An 18,403-nucleotide genomic window follows, 5' to 3' on the forward strand; every position below is an offset into this window, starting at 1 on the left:
CAAAATAAATTAAAGAAACCAGCTGAGGCAGTGATTTCTGTCAGCAAATGAAAATATGACCTGAAAATCATCAGTCACTGTTTTGACTTCTGTACATTTAAGTACACGCAGGGCTCAAAATAATTTCTTTGAGGAGCAATTTTGCTAAATTAGTCATTCTGAAGAGCAGTTTTTTTGCAGGTTCATCACAGGCACTTGAAGCATGGATTTTTATTTAACAATTAAACACTGTAGGGTTACAGGAAAATAATATTTCAATATTTGATTATCCTGCTGAAAATTCTATAGAATAATCTGAATAGTATAGAATAGAATAATAAACTTGTTTTAACAACATTAAAGGCTTTAGCGCTCTTTGTGCAACCTCACTTGAGTTAGAATTTTATCAAGCAACATAACTATACAGTCAGTTCATGATTTTGCATTTATAAGCTTAGAGCAGGTAACTAAGAATAAAACAAATATAGTTTATACGCACACACGTTTTACAGGTGTTCAAGCTAAAACGAAGACCCCTTGAGAGGAATTAGTGGAATTGGTGAACTATATTAAATATTGATTAATGTTCTCATAAAAGTCCATTTAAGTTTATATATAACTAGTTAGTTAATAATCATCAAGAAGGAACCCTAGAATGTTCTATGCAGACCCACTAGTCGAAACATTCTGGTTAATATTACGTTTGTGGAATCTGAATTAAGCAGTAAAATCAACCCGTTTCTACTATGTCAGGGGCGGCCATTTTGATACATTTGTCGACTGAAAATGTCATCACAGTTGGTCAGAGCTCAGCTAATGACCAATTATTGCTCAGCTGTACAAAAAAGGTGAGCCGCAATTGGATGTGGCCGCCCATTTTTGGGATGGAGGATGATGATTTTTTTTTAAAAAAGGACGGACTAAGCAAAGACGGTGTGTTTTTGCCCATCCTTGAAATCGTCCGTCACAGAGATGAGTACCGTTTGACGTGCTGTGTAAGGTTCTTTTCAAAAGAAAGACCACTGTTGTTTTCTGCTATACCACAGAGCCGCCTTTAACTCCCTGCACAACACTGCAAAGTCATTTTTTTTTTCTTTTCATGTGTATTTCCTGTACTAACATAGTACTCACAGGCATAGTTCGTCCTCTCCTGGATCAACACATGTAATACCATGGATTATGCCACATTTCCGTGACGAGGATGAAGGTGGATACCAAGTTAACTAACTGTAACATTTAGTGCATAGCTTATCCTTTTGCATGCGATGTCCTTGTCTGTGGCATCTCGAGAGCGTAAAAACCTCTCAAACCGTCATTCATGCTCAGGCCAGCGCCATCGTGCATTTTACGTTACAACCCAGAAGTAAAAGTCTTTTGTTCCCCTCCTAAAATAACATTGGGTTATTTTGCAATAATGCATGTAGTTTTCATTATTATTGTTATTGTTGCAAAATAAAGCAATAAAAACTGAAAACATTGCGTTAAAACACAAAAGTTTTGCAATAAAATGCAATACCATTGCGTTATCCTCTGGCTTGCTCCATAGTCTGGTGCCCGACGGTGGTTGTGTTGTCAACTAAATGCTGTCTTGGGTGACACTTAAGCAGTTGTAAACCATTCATTCCGCTCACGATACTCCCAGACGGTAAGTGGATGTGAATAGGAAATTAACCAGCTAATGAGATTCAAATAGTGTTTATGGATTATGTAACCTCTGCTCTTAGCATCTCTCCTATGACGTCATGCATGCTTTTCTTTTGGGGGGGTTTAAGGACGAAAGCGCTTTAAAAGGACGAGGATGGATGTGGTAAGGACAGAGGGACGATGACGGAAGGGTTATAATTAGTAATTATCATAATTAGTGATTACTAGACCTACAATTACATTAAAAAATGTACATTAATTTCAAGGAACATATTTTTTTGCATATTATTAAATCAAGTGTTTTTTTATATGAATGAACATTTAATAATCTAAAAATTCGACACACTGACCCTTTTAATGTGTCAAATAATTTTAAATGATTTCAAAAGAGTGGAACAAATTGCATAAAATCACCTTTTGTCAAATTGAACTTAAGTGTTGGAGTGGGTGGTTGCGCTGGTTTTACTTACCCTGGGCCCCAAATGACTAAATACGGCCCGGCGTACATCGTTAAGGCAACTGACATACCCAATTATGTGATGAGCAGCTTGTGCATCGGTGAAGACGGCAGCTACAGTAATCGCGAGAACTCCAGTGAATTGTGTTCGGCGCAAAGACAGGCTCATACTTAAGCTGGGCTCTTTCATGATCAGTTATGAGGGACCCACCAGGGCTGCCGAGCTCACCGGCTCGCGAGTCCTGCACGCATGGAGCAGGATAAACTAAAGGCCGTGGTCGTGGCAATGTTGAGTATAAAATATCTATCGGTATCATTTGGAGGATAAAGTTTTATTCAGGTTAATTCCAAAGACCTGAAACAAGGGTTTTGTTGCAGTCTCATTGCTTTGGTCCATTTTTCAAATGTTCCCATCATTGTGTCACTTGTGTGCATCAAAAAAGCTGATTCTCATTTTTAAGTTACAAGTTGCAAATGCTTTCACACATCCGTGCAAATGTTACACTGGGTAGTTAGGTCTGACAGCTGTTTTTAACAGATTTTCTTGGTGCGGACCCCAAACCTGATCTTTTCTCTATCACGTCTAGTTTTTGAGCTGTAGGATGCCTGTTTTCTTACAAAATATTAAATACATGTGTATGTCTGTATGTAAATAAAACACTCAAATAGAATAGTTACCAGCTTTGACAACTAAAACAATAACGTAAAACGAAACAGAATTTACAATGGTGTGCCCAATTACAAGGTTAAGAGAAAAGCCAGCACTAATCTTCTTAATTCCTATGCTACTATGCTAGCTGCCAGTTTTAATCAGTATAAAAATCTGACTCAACAGATCTTGTTTTGCATATTGTTCCCCAGTGTTATGTCCAACTCTTCGCTGTTTCTGACGTGATCAATTGCTTGTCATGTTGATCTTTTGATCAATTTTGTATCATAATGGATCTCTGTTGAATTGTCTCACACCCCACAGCATTTTGGCATTTGTCCATCGTATAAATCTGAACATGCAAAATAGTTGAACAAGTTGTCGTATGTCAAGCTGCAGCGTATTTCTTCATATTTCCATTAAACATGTTTCCATGGGTGATTTTTCTTAAAAAAAGGAAATATGTACGCACATTTTCCTTCATTAAAGAAAGTCAAGATTCACATTTGATCGACCAACCTAGATCAATCAGCTGTTTTTACAAAATAGTTCCTCCCAAAGTAGGATATTTATTGCGCCGTGGATGAGAATTTTGCTAGACTGGCGCCTGGTCGCTATCAGCGCAAGTCTAGTTTCGTGTGTTGCGCTCATCTGGGCGTGCCGGCGCATGTAGCAGCTTCTCTCTCGACGATTTGGTGAAAAAAAAGTAGTCTGCGGCGGCACGGTGGCCCGACTGGTTAGCACAATGGCCTCACAGTATGGAGGTCGTGGGTTCGATTCCGGCTCCGGCCTTTCTGTGTGGAGTTTGCATGTTCTCCCCGTGCCTGTGTGGGTTTCCTGCGGGTACTCCGGTTTCCTCCCACTTTCCAAAAACATGCATGGCAGGCCGATTGAACACTCTAAATTGCTTCTAGGTGTGAGTGTGAGCGCGGATTGTTGTTCGTCTCTGTGTCTCCTGCGATTGGCTGGCAACCAGTTCTGGGTGTTTCCTGCCTACTGCCCGAAGATAGCTGGGTTAGGCTCCAGCACCCCAGCGACCCTAAAGTAGTACAGATAATGGATGGGTGGAAGTAGTCTGTACTTGGCGTAAAATCATTGTCGTGTAAGGAGAATAGTTTAGTTTGTCATGTTTTTGAATTTGGTAGACATCTCACTTGGTTGACAAACTAATTGTATGACTTTGGGGTAAAGTTCCACGGTATTAACTGTATGTAAAATCCTCCCCTGCGCTCATACATACGCGTACATATATAATATACACATCTGTTTATTTTGCATCTAGTTGACACAGCTCAAGATTGAAAACTAAAATTCTATTTGACATCCTCTGAGAAATAACTTTTATTCACGTTCTTCATTGGTTGATGTAGTGACACTGTCCGTACACACGCCAACTCTTTAATAATCAGCCAGGATTTGCTGTAGTATGCGTTATCAAGACCTCTGAGCTCCTGTTTTAGGGGAAATTAATTTACAGACCCTAACGTGGGCAAACAGTCAGCACCAAGTTACACTAACAGCCTGAACAAGCGAGTCATCCCACGGCTGCATGTGGGCGAAAGAGAGAGCGATTCATTGTTGAGCGCTGAAAACCTCTCTTTCTCCAAATGTTCATGCTGCTTTTGTTCCTACTAGTTAGTTGTTTTTGTTGCACCCTGACGTTTTTTTGGTTTGTTTTTCCTTGTTTTTGGCATTTCTGGTTTGTATGGGAAAATCAAATCAGCTCATGCAGTTAGCAAGGTAACAACTGTACGTCCACCAGTGTTGGGCCTAACTGTGTCACCATCATTATGCTACTGTATTTACAAAGTAGGTCTCACAGATCTTTCCTCTACAGTGTGGCTTAATATACTCAAGTCTTTTATCCACCATCCTACTTCCAGACAGATGGAGTGTAATTGGTCTCAAGAGGCCACGTACTGTTGGATAAAATGATGGCTGCTAATATTTGGAATAGGCAGAAGCTCCTTGTTGATGTCAATGTGCCGAAAGATGATGTTCAAGTGTCGCTTTTCATCATTCTCATAGCATTACATTATGTGTAAGCATTATTCACAATGGTAGCGGGTGCAGTCAGCAAGGAGGAAGACAGCGAAGCCGTGCTAATTGCTAAGCTATCGAAATGCAGTCAGGAGACTAAGCTGCTTCGAGCTGCAAAATACCAGGCTACTTAATGAGTGACTGTAGAAATATAAACATAAATAAAGACACACCGCCAAAACTGAAATGAAGTCTTCTGCAAATATGTCAGTTGAGAGGAGGAGTATAGGACAGTAATATATAAAACACTGGTGGGAAGTCCGTCACTGATGGACGCCCAAAACCTGGCTAATAACGAAAGGCAGGAAATAGAAAGAACAGAGTTTCATCTTTCATCTGTAACCAGGTCAGTATTGACGGACCTCCTGTTTTGTTGACCACCGACAGAACCACGTGCCGTGTCTCTCGCGGGGTTGCATATACACCCGAATTGCTTGGAGCGGACTGCATTAACTTTGGGCTCATCAAATTCCTCTAATTACACGCTCCTCGCTCCGCTGTATTTGTTGCACCTCCCTCCAGAAATTCAATCAAGGAGGGAGGAGATGACAAAGGAGCGAGGAGGGAAGACTTTTTGGGTAATGAGACGATCGCTCCTCAATGTCGTCATTTGATGGAGATGTTTGCTAAAGATGACATCTCTTATCTGTTTCTACTACTGTTTATGAGGCGCACATATTTTATTTCTGAATGTTTGAGATGAAATTGTAGCCTTTGATAATAAATAGGAACGAATATCTCTGCTTTACTTTCCACGGTGTTACAAAATGGATGAGCAATTAAACGATTGTGGACAAGGGTGGTTCTTTGCTGGCATAGATGCACTGCTTGTGCTGCGAATGTGTGTGATGTAACTAGTATGTTCTTGATGTTGATTGGCTGTCACCGCCTCTGAAGAAGATCTGATGCTCCTAAATATGTGGTAACGCCACTATAATTTAGCAATGATGAAAGCGTGGTTCAAACTAAAAGCCTGTTGAGCAGTGTTTTGATTTAAAATATCAGATGTATTATTATTAGTTTGCCCTATTTTGCACCAGCTATTTTGATTGCGATTTGCATAATTATGTTATCATAATTAATATTTATATCATCATTATTTATTTGATCAATTTAATGGAGTATATGATTAAAACTATCCAGAAGTCAACTCGATATTTTGTTTTTACAAAAATATGTTCTATGCAGGCCACAGGCCTCAGCTATCGACCAATCATGGCTCAGTTTCAGGAAACATGTGATTGGTCATTATCTGAGCCTTGAGCAACTGAGACTTCATTTTCAGTGAGATGGCTAAAAACGGGTGGATTATGCTGCTTAACTCATATTCCCCAAACACATTATTAACTCATTCACTACCAGCCGAGTTAAAAAAATGGATCTTTGACGTATTTAGCCGTCAATGGCACTCAATGAGTTAATCAAGACGCTATGTTGAGATTAGTTAAGATGCATAGCACAATTTATTGCAAATCATTTTTTGGGGTTGACGTCTCCTATAATTTTACATCATGATAAATACCGTGAGGGTGAAAGGACGTAATTGGTGCTGTGAATTGAATTTCTGGCCATGTTAGCCCTAGTAACTTGGCAGAGACTTGTACATTGTGGGAAAAGTGTTGCATATTGATGTTTTCTCTTTCCTAATTATTGTGAGAAATCATGAATACGCTCAGTGTCTTCACATAAATGAACATCATTAATAACATATTGGGCTGCAACTAATGATTATTTTATTTGTTGCTTAATTGAGAAATGAGATAAATAAAAAACCTGCTTTAATGTTCATCATTTTGTTAAAAAATATAATAATATATAGCTATTTTTTTTTCCAAAATTGATTGATGCATTTTCTGCACTAATATTATTTTTATGATTCAGTTACTGGTTTAGTCCATAAAATATCAGAAAAGTGACAAAGATGGTGATCATTGTTTTACAAAGCAAAAGCAAATGTTTGTCAATGTCTTATATTGATTGAACACAATGATAATCACTAAACCAATGGTGGTAAACTCAAGGCTTTGGGGCGAGATCCTGCCTGCCACATCATTTTATGTGGCCCACGGAAGCAAATGATGCGCATTTGACTTCATGCTTCTTGCTAAAATACCAAAATTGCAAATTGTCTTCACTTTTGGAAACATTGAGAAATTGCAAGCATTTTTTGCAACCAATGTCACTATTAAAATAAATGTAATCATAATTGAACTGACAGTTTTTACTGGCATCTGATTTCAGTTTGGTTATTCGTCAGTTTGTTGTGTATGTCGCTGATGTCAAAATTTGAAAAATATCATTTTTTTCACAAATCTATATTATTGGTCAGTACACATTTGTTAAAAATTATTGACCACCATTCAATGCGTGATTGAACAAAAATTTGCATGCTTGTGAAAAGTGATGATTTTGGAGGTTCCAGGATTCCGCCTGACGCCAACAGGATGTAATATGAGGCGATCCGATCGTTTATTTGGGTTCAGAGTCCTCACCGCCCTTTCAAGGAAACTATAACTACGAAGTGGCCTGCCACAAATACGAGTTTGACAGCCCTGCACTAAACGATTAATCGTTTATCAAAAATGATTATTTATATTTTATTATATGATGGATTAATTTCATGATGAATTTGTTGTCCATTCATCGATTCATCGTAACTCCTCTAATAACATGTAATAACTCACTAACTAAAACGTCTGAGTGTTTGTGTTATTTTTACCCTTCTATAGAAAGAAGGGAAAGGTGATGGGAAACCATTCAGGGATTCCCCTGCAACTGTGGTGATTACCGCCTCAGGGACATCCCAAAGGAATAGGATCAAATTATATTAAGGTGACTCAAATTGTTTTAGTGAACATGAGTTCATATGGAGTAGATGCTGCTTATCATACCATAAGTTTTCCGGCCTACACGGGAAATGGGAAGTTAAGGTTGTGAAAAACAGCAAGTCTGCGTTTATTTTTCAGGTCCTTGCTGCTTGTGTTATTCAACCAATTTGTCAATTGCTTTTTATTAATATTCCGATCTTTGCAAGCATTATTTTGCTGTCTGTCCAAAGTATTTTGAGTCAGACTGGTGGAACATAGGATTCATTAATCAAGCACACTGAAGATTTTCTTTGCAACAGTATTCCACTTTTTGTTGAGTGATAATATAATTCCTGTGTGATTTGTATCTATCATGACATAACATTACAAGTGTTAGGAGTCTAGAAGAAACGATTACATAAAATATGGGTCACATCAGAGCCAAAATTGTGCTTATCTGGGTCCTCACAAATGAATGTGATTACCCAGGCGTCTTAATTGAATAATTGAGGCTCATCATCTGCACTGGTCGCTGGTATTATCGGTGTTATTGCCACAAATCCATCCTTTTCCACAGAAAATCAGAGCCCACCCTACAGGGCAAGTAGTGGAGAGCTACACTAGTCCTCATCACAAATTAATTTTGATTGTAAACATGCAAGATTGATGACGGCAATGTGTTTGGACATGGTTGAATTAAATTATTTATGTCTAGGCATGCTTGTGCTTGGCCACCTGCTGTCACTCTCGGGGGAGTTGTTAATGCAAAGCCAATGTATGATCCTACTTGGGGGAAAGAGATATGAGCGGCGTCGTTTGATGTGATTGATGAAGGGAAAAGTTATGATCTTGTTCCGGGAGTCACGGACGAAAAACCAACAGCATTAAATAATGATACAATAATGTGCAATGTCCAATAATGTGCCACTGCAAGAACCTTTACGACCTAAAAAGCTCTTTGAGGATTATTACATCCAGAACTTCTGGAACCCGAGATGATGAATAGATACTGAATGTATAAATTCATACTTAAAGAAAACACAATTGATCTTAACAAAGGCTCAGGATTAATGACGATCCACGACTTTGTGGTGTACAAGAGTAGTGTTGATGATGAAGAATCCAATTACAGTTGAATATCAAACTTTGAATGGCCTGAAGGTGGTACAATTTTGGAATTCTTCAGATTGCCGGGCCTGCCTGCTAATAGATCTTATCCACATATCAGCTCAGATTTTTATGACCTCTTTGTGTTGGCCGCGGCGACTTTCCTGGGAAGATCCTGCAACGAACATCAATGAGTAAATCCCATCCTCTCCACTGCTTTGCTGGCTCTAGAACTTGAGGAACCAGTATCTCCCCAGCTCACGTTCATGTGCCTCCTCAATTTGACATTTGCCAGACGTCCACCTGTACTTTTCTTGTCACAAGGGTATTTTGAATTTGAAATTGTATTTCAAATTTCCTTGCAAGAAAAAAAAAAACTTAAGATTTTTGATGAACTTCCGGAGGCAAACGTTTGCGACCTTGAACAAACCCTGACGTTAACGCATATGTGTTACCTTCACCAACACAAACATCAGTGGGATACAGGAATAAATCACACCCTAGTTGGAGTTTACTGTAAAACTAACACATTACAAAAAGAATTGCCTACATTGTGTATTAAAATACAAAACATGCTTCATTTTAAAAACATTGTTACAGCTAATCCTGAAGTCAACCAGTTACATTAATAGAGTTCAATCGCAACTTTCTTCTATCGTCATTCTGTTTCATCGATTCATGCGCGGCACCACAAGATGCCAGAATGTGTTTTTACAGTTTATTTTATGGCGATTATTTTAATATTTTCTCATCTTTCTTACTAAATTATTTTCTTGTTGTCCTTTCAAGTTATATTCAAAGTTGAGTTTCCAAGGATTCATTCCTCTTTTTTGTCACACCAATGTCATGACACAAAATACAATCCCAGAGATCCCAGGTTAGCCCAGTAAGTCCCATGACATCACATAAAATAAAATTAACATGATGAAGAGATATGAGGAATGCTTATTATATCTCAGCTTTTATTGCAAGTCCAGCATTGTGAGATTGATTCATCATTATTTCTCTTTGTTGACTGTGAGTAATCAAAACATAGTGAGATGTGTGGGTTGATTTTGAACACCCGCTCGAGTTACCAAATGGTTTAGTAGCTGTTGAAGAGCTTCCGTAGGCATGCGGTCACTCCAGCACCTATCTTACAATGGCCGTTATATCGCACAGCATTTCTCTTTTACTGGTACATCATCCATTCTTTTTTTTCGAAATTCTCATTACACCCAAACAAAACTCTGCGGTGTACTAAAAGGTTAGTATTCCTAATAGTTTGATTATCACTTTCTGAAGATCCTATGGCACAGTACCACGGTTTGGTTAGATGTTTTGTAAGTGTGTGGGTCTTGCAGACCAGGAATGAGCGAAAACAACAACACAAAAAATACGCTACCTGCTGTTATGTAGTGCCTCTTGTTTTGTTGTTGTGTGTCAACCTGAGTGCTACGGCAACAGCAGGTGTGAGTGCCTTGCCAGCGCCAGGTTGGTGCAGCCTGGTTTCATTTCAGAGCCACAGCGGGCAGAGGGGAAAACATGGCGTTGGCTCAAGGGAGGGAAGGGAAGTACAGACGGGAGCGGGGGTGCAGAGAAGCATAAAGAGAATGGGGGATGTGGCTTGTGTGTTTTGTTAGGTGGAAAAAAAAGTCCCATATTCGCCTCTTCTTTGCAGAATGTAACCCTCCTATCCTTTGGGTCAATTGCACCTCATTCGATGTGTATTGCCTCTGAATATAAGATTGACTTAATTTTTTGCTTTATCTTAATTTAATGGGGAGAAATGGGTGATGTTTTCAATGTTATTGTACATTTTGTACCTTGTGTTCTTTTGAGTCAATTTGACCACAGGCTGCATCAGCCGTATGAAACACATCAAAAATATTAACATGTTTCCTCGTTGTTGTGGTTATTGAGGTTATTGAGGTCACTATAACCCAATTTTATAATCATTAAAAAGCTTCTGGGCCCTTGGCAGCCAGTATTGTCAACAGTTCAAAGATGTCAATGGTTGTGTCGACGTCATCATGATGAAGAGTTCCCAATGTCGAACATATATTAAATACTCTATTTATAATCTCATCCATAATATTTACACTATATTGCACCACAGAGTACTCAGTTTTGAGAGCGACTCAATGAAAGGTCACAAAATTCTATATTTTAATGAATTTAGCTTTGCCAAGGGACAATGATTTTATTGACATATTGGCCGACGTTTATGAAATGTAAAAAATTTTGAAGTTTAAAAAATGCATTTTCTCATACACAATTACACATGAATAGAAAATTACACTTGACAGAAAGTAGTTTTTAAAAACTTCAGAAAGAACTATAGTGTCCTTGCATGATTACAGTAATAGCTTTTATTGTTTTTAATGGTAAGATGGCATTTTCTGTCATGTTTGTAATTGTCAATGTACATTGTAAATTGCAATACCTGTCAGAGAAATCACAGGAAATATTTTTCCTTTTATTTTTTTTCTGTATATTGGATGTTTCTGACCGTTTTTTTGCCATTTTCTTTCTTTCCGATACATATTCACATATTCAGATTTTTGCTGTTGGTGGGCCATTTCAGTCCCAATCCCCTGCGAACAGTTGATTCCACTCTATAGCATTGTATGATGTTCCACAGGGTTCTGTTTTGGTGCCCTTGCTGTTTTTGTTGTACTTGCTGTCCCTAGATTCTATCATACAAAAATATGGTATTTCCTTCCATTGCGATGCGGATGACATTAAGATCTATGTCCCGCTTAGTAAAAAAGACACTCCCTCGTTAATGCCACTTCTGTCCTGTATAGAGGGAATCAAAGCCCGAATGTCTCTTAATTTCATGAATTTCAACGAAAAGAAGACAGAAGTTATGGTGTTTGGTCCCAGTGGCCCTTCTACTTTCCACCCTTTTGACCTTGGCCCCCTGGCATCTTATCGAAAGCCAACAAACTCAAACTTGGGTTTGAAATTGGACGGTGATTTTAAATTAGATCGGCAAATCAATGTTCTTGTTCGATCCAGCTTCTTTCATCTTAGGCAGCTGTCGAAGCTGAAGCCCTTTCTCAGCAGCACTAGATTACTGTAATGCACTTTATTTCCGAGTCAGCCAGTCCTCCCTCAAGCGCCTACAACTGGTCCAAAATGCTCCTGCTCACCTTTTGACTGGCGCTCGGAAGAAGGATCACATAACCCCAATCTTGGCTTCTCTTCACTGGCTCCCAGTGCACATTAGAGTACATTTTAGGATACTTCTATTTGTCTCTAAATCTGTAAATGGCCTCGCCCCAGCGTACCTCTCCGAGCTCCTCCACCTCTACTCACCTTCCCCGCTGCCTCAGGTCTGCCGATCAAATGCTGCTGGAGGTGCCGAGGACTAAGCGCAGCCTCAGGGGGGATCGTGCCTTTTCTGTTTGCCTTCTCGATGGAATAAGCTTCCATTAAATGTTCGGGAAGCCCCCTCTCTGTCCCCTTTTAAAACTCGTTTAAAGAACCATTTGTATTCGTTGGCTTTTGACTCAACATGAGACTGTCACTGTTCTGCTATCTACTGTATATGTGTTTGTGTGTTTTAATTTGTGTTCCAATTTACTGCAAATTTTTATTACACCATATGTAAAGCGCTTTGTTACAGCTCCAGCTGTTGTGAAATGCGCTATATAAATAAAGTTGTATTGTCGTGTAATATCACTAGGGATGGGTACCACGCACTGGTGCAAAATTGGCCCTGGGTTGAATTTACAAGAAATCAATCAACTATCAATTATCTCCAGCCTTTACAGTATTGGAGAAATTATTAATTAAATGTGTTATTTCTTTAGGGTTTATGAATGTTATCTTGCACCTTGCAACTTCTCTGATGGCTTTTGACTCTTGAGATTTAGACTTGGTTTTGGTTTTATTGTTGTGTGTGTTTTTTTTTTAACTGTCTTCAGTATTTGTTTTATTGTTTGTTGTTTTATGACTTCTGTTTGCTCCATACACAGCACAATATACACAGCAGTAGATGTAATACAGTCGAGCTGAGTTGATCTAGTTACTAACTAAACAATAAAATTGGCTCCTCTGCCGTCCCAACTCCACCTACTCGGCCTTCAAAAACACACCGTCACCACTTAACTGTTTTGGGAGCATGGGCAGCTAAGTCAGCGGCTTTAAAGGCTCTGAGGCGTGAGGTTTTAATAACTGACACTCACACATTGCAAACTGGCGTCCTTTACATTGGGTTAGCTCTGTTGCTACAAATGTAGCATCCGAGCGTTTCACTCTTTAGGCATGACTGAGTGATTCCCACTCAATCTAACCGTTACAATTACATACAGAATACATTTCGTTATTTTTGGGGTGAACGGTTACGCCTGCAGACTGGAGAGAGATTTAGGGATGATGTTGCAATGTCGCTGCTCAATGCACGTTAATACAAGTGCAATCAATTAAAAAAAAAAAAAAAGATTACATTTAAGTAAGGGGAAAAAAGAACCACTTTAGATCATGTGTAATGCAAAAACACTTCTATACCAACTCCTTTGCTGGACCTCACATGCTCAGGGTGGAGACTTGAGCTTGTCTTTCATTGACTGAATAAGATGCTGGACTCTGATTGGCTTTGGCAACCATGGGGCGAGGCAGATATTTATAAATTATTCCATTTATAAATGAATGAATAGAGGAATTTGTATTAAATTTAATGTATTTATTTAAATTAAGGGCAGCATGGTGGATGATTGATTAGCATGGCTGCTTCATCGTTTAGATTAAGTACAGATCTTGTGCTCTGGGTTCCTGACTTCTTTTGTGGAGTTTGCATGTTCTTCCTGTGCCTGTGTGGGTTTTCTCCGGTTTCCTCCCACGTTCCTAAGACATGCTTAGTAGGTTAATTGAACACTCTAAATTGTCCCTTGATGTGAGAGTTTTCCCCTTCCAGGAGCCAATGATGAATCAACTTTGATATTGCAACCCCTTTCAAATTAACTTTTGTTCACTCTTGACAGAAGCTGTGAAGAGAACCCGCTGTGCATAGCTGAACCGGATGACGTTTACATTGTTGAATAGGCTTTTATATCAATATATGTGTATGTGGTTGAGGCCTCTGTATGACAAAAGCATTGAACTTTGTTGTGTTGTCAGGAGGCAGGTAGTCGGGCTGCATCCCTAAAACGGTCCAATCAGATTGGGGGCCTTCGCCAAGATCGGCACCATTGCCAACATGAATCTTTGTTTCGTTTTTTTTTTTTTTTTTTTTTTTTAACACAAAACGTAAGCCCTCATCCATGGATTCAGTGCGGATCATCAAGAAAATCACTCATTCATTTGGACTTTTCTGTTGTGTTTTTTATACATTAAAAGTAGTATTGTTAATGAAAAAAAATACCTGTGGAAAATAAGAAAATAACAAATTAAATAAATAGGACTGTTCCGTTTGCATTGACTCTATAGCATTTCATGCTAATGATTCAAATCACGTCCAGTGCGAACGTATTATTATTTTTGCCGATTTGGAATTACATACAAGACAAATCTAGTACCTGAATAATATTAAAATTTTGAGTGAGTTTATTTTATGGCGGAAAAATGCTTAAAATCAGTTCTTACATGGTCATTTTTATGCACGAGAGCAGTATGAGGTTATTTGCTTGCTTACTTCAAAAAACCTTTGTTGTTGAATACAGGTTATTTTATGCATGCATTGAATATTATGAAAAATGTAAAATATTAAGTATGTATGTTCTCCATATTTGAAATGTCATTTTTTTCATATATCTCATTAAGAACTGCATGGACCAACCTGGCCCCGCCATTAGCGCTGATGAAAATATGTGGCCCAATTCATCATTTAAGTAATTTGGAACCTTCCCTTAAATAACGCTTTCCTCCTCCTCCTCTTGTGTACTTCCACAGGACTACACGCTGACGATGTATTTCCAACAGTACTGGAGGGACAAACGTCTTGCCTATGTTGGAATCCCGCTCAACCTGACCTTGGATAATAGAGTAGCAGACCAGCTCTGGGTACCAGACACTTATTTCCTCAATGACAAGAAGTCATTTGTTCACGGTGTCACCGTCAAAAACCGCATGATCCGTCTTCATCCAGATGGAACCGTTCTTTATGGCCTCAGGTGAGTACTTACTCCACAATGACACCGTCTCATATTTCACTGGGATTTCTGTCCTTGACTTGGACGGTTGCTTGGATGGTATCATTCCTTTTGAATGAAACTGGATCATGCTAAATGACTGATTCTCATTTACAAATGTTTTCAAAGTGAATCTCTGGGTAAATAAATTGTTCATGTCCCAATGTCAAGTTCATTCAGTGTTTTTAATGCCCTATCATGGCACCACACTTCATTTGCTGCAGGCCACCGAGCAACCAAAAGATTATGTGGCATGCTCAAGGGCACCTCAACTTTGGGTTTGAATGGAAGGGCCGAGCAGTGAGTAAGCAGTGTAAACATGCATCCTGTAATAGCAGGTTAGAAGTTGCATTCATGTCAAGCTTGTCAAACTGCCGCTTTCATCTTGTTTAATAAAGTCTTCACTTTGAATTTCTATTGATCGTTTCAACAGAGGCAGAAAAGATTGAGTGAACGATGAATATGATTGCATGCTTTGAATGAATAGAATGCAAATGACGGAGTGCATCCGCATACTTGCACCCAAGAGTGTTGTAGCTGTCGCCATTTGTAGTTGGAAGTGCAATGTGTATGTGTTTAGATCAAATGTTTCTGTAGATTTCTGGGTTCATTTGCCTGCTACCATAACATGTTACATCAGTGAAAGTTAATGTGCGCATCTCAGAGGAAGCAAAGCTTTTGCCTCCATTGGATTTCATAGTTTGGGCATGTCCAGTCTTCCTTTAACATTCAGCCTTTCCAAGACTTTGGTGCACTAATTTGTCCTCAAGTAATGATAATCGTGAACTAAACCAAACATAGATTTCTAGATACTGATAGTTAGTAATAAAGCGTTTTTGTTATAATTAAAGCAAAGGCAGAAGTCTATATTTTGATTGATTTATACAAAATAGAGTAAAGAAATTAAATATACCATGCAGTCACATTGATCGATTCTGGTTTTGGCCTTCCTGTGTGGAATTAGCATGTTCTCCCCGTGCCTGCGTGGGTTTCCTCCCGGTACTCCGGTTTCCTCCCACATTCCAAAAACATGCATAGTAGCTCGATTGATCACTCTAATTTGCCCCTAGTTATGAGTGTGAGTGAGGATGGCTGTTCGTCTATGTGTGCCCTGCGATTGGCTGGCAACCAGTTCAGGGTGTTGCCTGCCAATGGATGGATAAAGTTGCATTGCTTAGTTAGTCAATAATCCCAAAAAGTACTAACCATAATCAGAACATTACAAACACTGTCAATGTCATTATGAGGGTTATTTAATAATGACATGGAATGTGTTAAGATAGTCCAATATTTTATAGATAACAGCATAGCGGCTATATCTTGTGGACCTGATATTACTGTAATAATAGCTGTGTAATGTTGTCACATAACGGCTTCCAAAGCTTCATGAGAGTCTTAACTGAGTAAAGACAAGCGGTGGCAAACTGCCAAACTGCCGGCTTTGTGTCGGGCTAGAGTTGGCCTCATAATCATTGTGAATTTGCATTTCTCTTTGCTGCTTATTTCCGACTGTCTCCTTATCAGCCGTTTGAGCTTGTACATCTGACAAACAACACAACACCTCATCTTGACCCAAATGTCGTGAGCGCACACAAAAACTCAGCCAAGCTCTTGCTTTCATCCAATTTCCACTTTTACCATTTGTCAACTTCAGAATAATAACGGCTTATCAAGCATCCAGAAAGTATTCACAGCACTTGACTTTTCCCGCAGTTTAGGATGTTACAGCTTCATAAAGAAGAATTTTAAAATATTTTTCTTCAAAATTCTTCACATTGCACTGCATCATTATGTCATTATTATTTTTTGCAATTTATCACAAATGGAAAAAAAGAAAAATAAATCACTTATACATAGCATTCACAGCCTTTACTAAATACTCGTTACTATTGATGGACCTTTGACCGTAATTTTGTGTCTGTTGGTTGAGAGACTTTTGCATGCATTTTGTAAAACTCCTGGAGGGCTGTCATGTTCCTTTGAATAAGGAGTGGCTTCCCCCTTCCTACTGCACTATACGGGTTGGTGGAACGCTGAAAACGTGGTTGTCCTTCTGTTCATCTTTCCACAGAGGGGTTCTTGGTCACCACCTTTCTTCCCAATAAATCAGTTTAGATGGTTCCAAGATTAGCGTTACAATTAGTCCTCATGCTTCTGATCTTCCATTTATGGATGATATACTCTGCTGTGCCCATTGGGATATTCAAAGTAGCAGACTTTTAACTCTACCCTTCCCCAGGTCATTTCCTCGGAACAGTGCTGTCTTGAGCGTCCAAAGACAATTCCAGGCTTAGTTTGTTCTCTGACGTGCTTCGTTGACTGTGGACCCTTACGTAGTGGGTGCCTTTCCAAATCATGTCCAATCAAATCAATTTTAAGAACGATTTAGAAACAGATCAAGCACTATCCGTGAAAACAGATGCACCTGAGCACAATTTTGAGCTTCAGGCCAAAGACAAGGTTTTTAATTTTTCATTAATTTGCAAAAATCCCCACAAGGCTTTTTTACGGGTGTCATGTGTAGAATTTTTAGGAAAATGTTATCCATTTTGGAATAAAGCTGTAAAATAGCATGAAAAAGGTGAGACTGGATACTTTTCAGATATATATTTCTAAATACAGTATGCCATGGTTCTGTGTTATCATATTAAATCAAATTAGCATGTTAGAATTTTACCTCTAATGTGGTTCTCTAACATTATCCAAAGTTGGTAATGTCAATGTACATTTCAAGTATAACAAGCATTTTCACGTTTTGCGTACTTATTTTTCAGATCACCCCGATACTTCTTCTCTTTCTCCCCAACCATACACACTTTTGGAAATCACATACAGAACAATATCTAAAATCTAGTCCTCTCCTTCCCCATCCATGTCTTCTTTTGGCAGAATAACTACGACGGCAGCATGCATGATGGATCTGAGGAGGTATCCCCTGGATGAGCAGAACTGCACTCTGGAGATCGAGAGCTGTGAGTCAAGAGAGCTCATGTTGCCCAAGCTGTCATTTTGCTGCACAGGCTGAGTACATCAATGCATGTGAAGTGCTACACTTTTAACTGGGACACAAAAGCTCAGGCTTCAGGAAAAAAATGTCTTTTGGAATTTAAAATAAATAAAAAAAACAATTGATGTTTTGACTGCATCCATTTTTAAATACAAAAAAAATATTATACTATGTATATGAACTTAAGTGACTTATCAAAACAACATCTGGTTCTTCGAGTCAACTTCAAACATGTTTTTGTTTCATTTCTAAAGCGACAGCCTAGTTGGAGGCTAAGCAAGGCTGCATCCTGCTCTCCAGTGATTCTTAGGCAGATGGTTACACCTTGGTGTTTGCGTGTGCGTCTCCTCTCGTGCAGATGGCTACACCACAGACGACATCGAGTTCTACTGGAAAGGAGGCGAGTCAGCCGTCACAGGGGTGACGCGCATTGAGCTGCCACAGTTTTCCATTGTCGATTACAAGTTGGTGTCCAGAAATGTTGTGTTTTCCACAGGTAAATATTTGGACGAACCCAAAGCGGATGATTATGTCAATAATCTCTTTTCACTGCGAATACAACTGTGTTTGAAGTTGTTTTTCTTCCCTTGACTCACT

The 18,403-nt window shown here is 39.0% G+C and overlaps 1 protein-coding gene across 3 annotated transcripts in view; it reads left to right on the plus strand.

Moving 5' to 3' along the window:
• LOC148340715 (gamma-aminobutyric acid receptor subunit beta-3-like) overlaps positions 1-18,403 on the plus strand; it is a 66,326-nt gene that overhangs the window by 32,786 nt on the left and 15,137 nt on the right. For all 3 annotated transcript variants that reach the window (XM_088290829.1, XM_088290830.1, XM_088290831.1), the window contains 3 exons: positions 14,561-14,781; positions 17,689-17,771; positions 18,165-18,302. In XM_088290829.1, coding sequence (XP_088146955.1) covers positions 14,561-14,781; positions 17,689-17,771; positions 18,165-18,302 — 442 coding nt within the window. The remainder of the gene's footprint in view (positions 1-14,560; positions 14,782-17,688; positions 17,772-18,164; positions 18,303-18,403) is intronic.

Source organism: Idiotropiscis lumnitzeri, chromosome 3, assembly GCF_059441095.1.
Source record: "Idiotropiscis lumnitzeri isolate Australia: NSW breed Sydney's pygmy pipehorse chromosome 3, RoL_Ilum_1.0, whole genome shotgun sequence".
NCBI classification, from domain to species: domain Eukaryota; kingdom Metazoa; phylum Chordata; class Actinopteri; order Syngnathiformes; family Syngnathidae; genus Idiotropiscis; species Idiotropiscis lumnitzeri.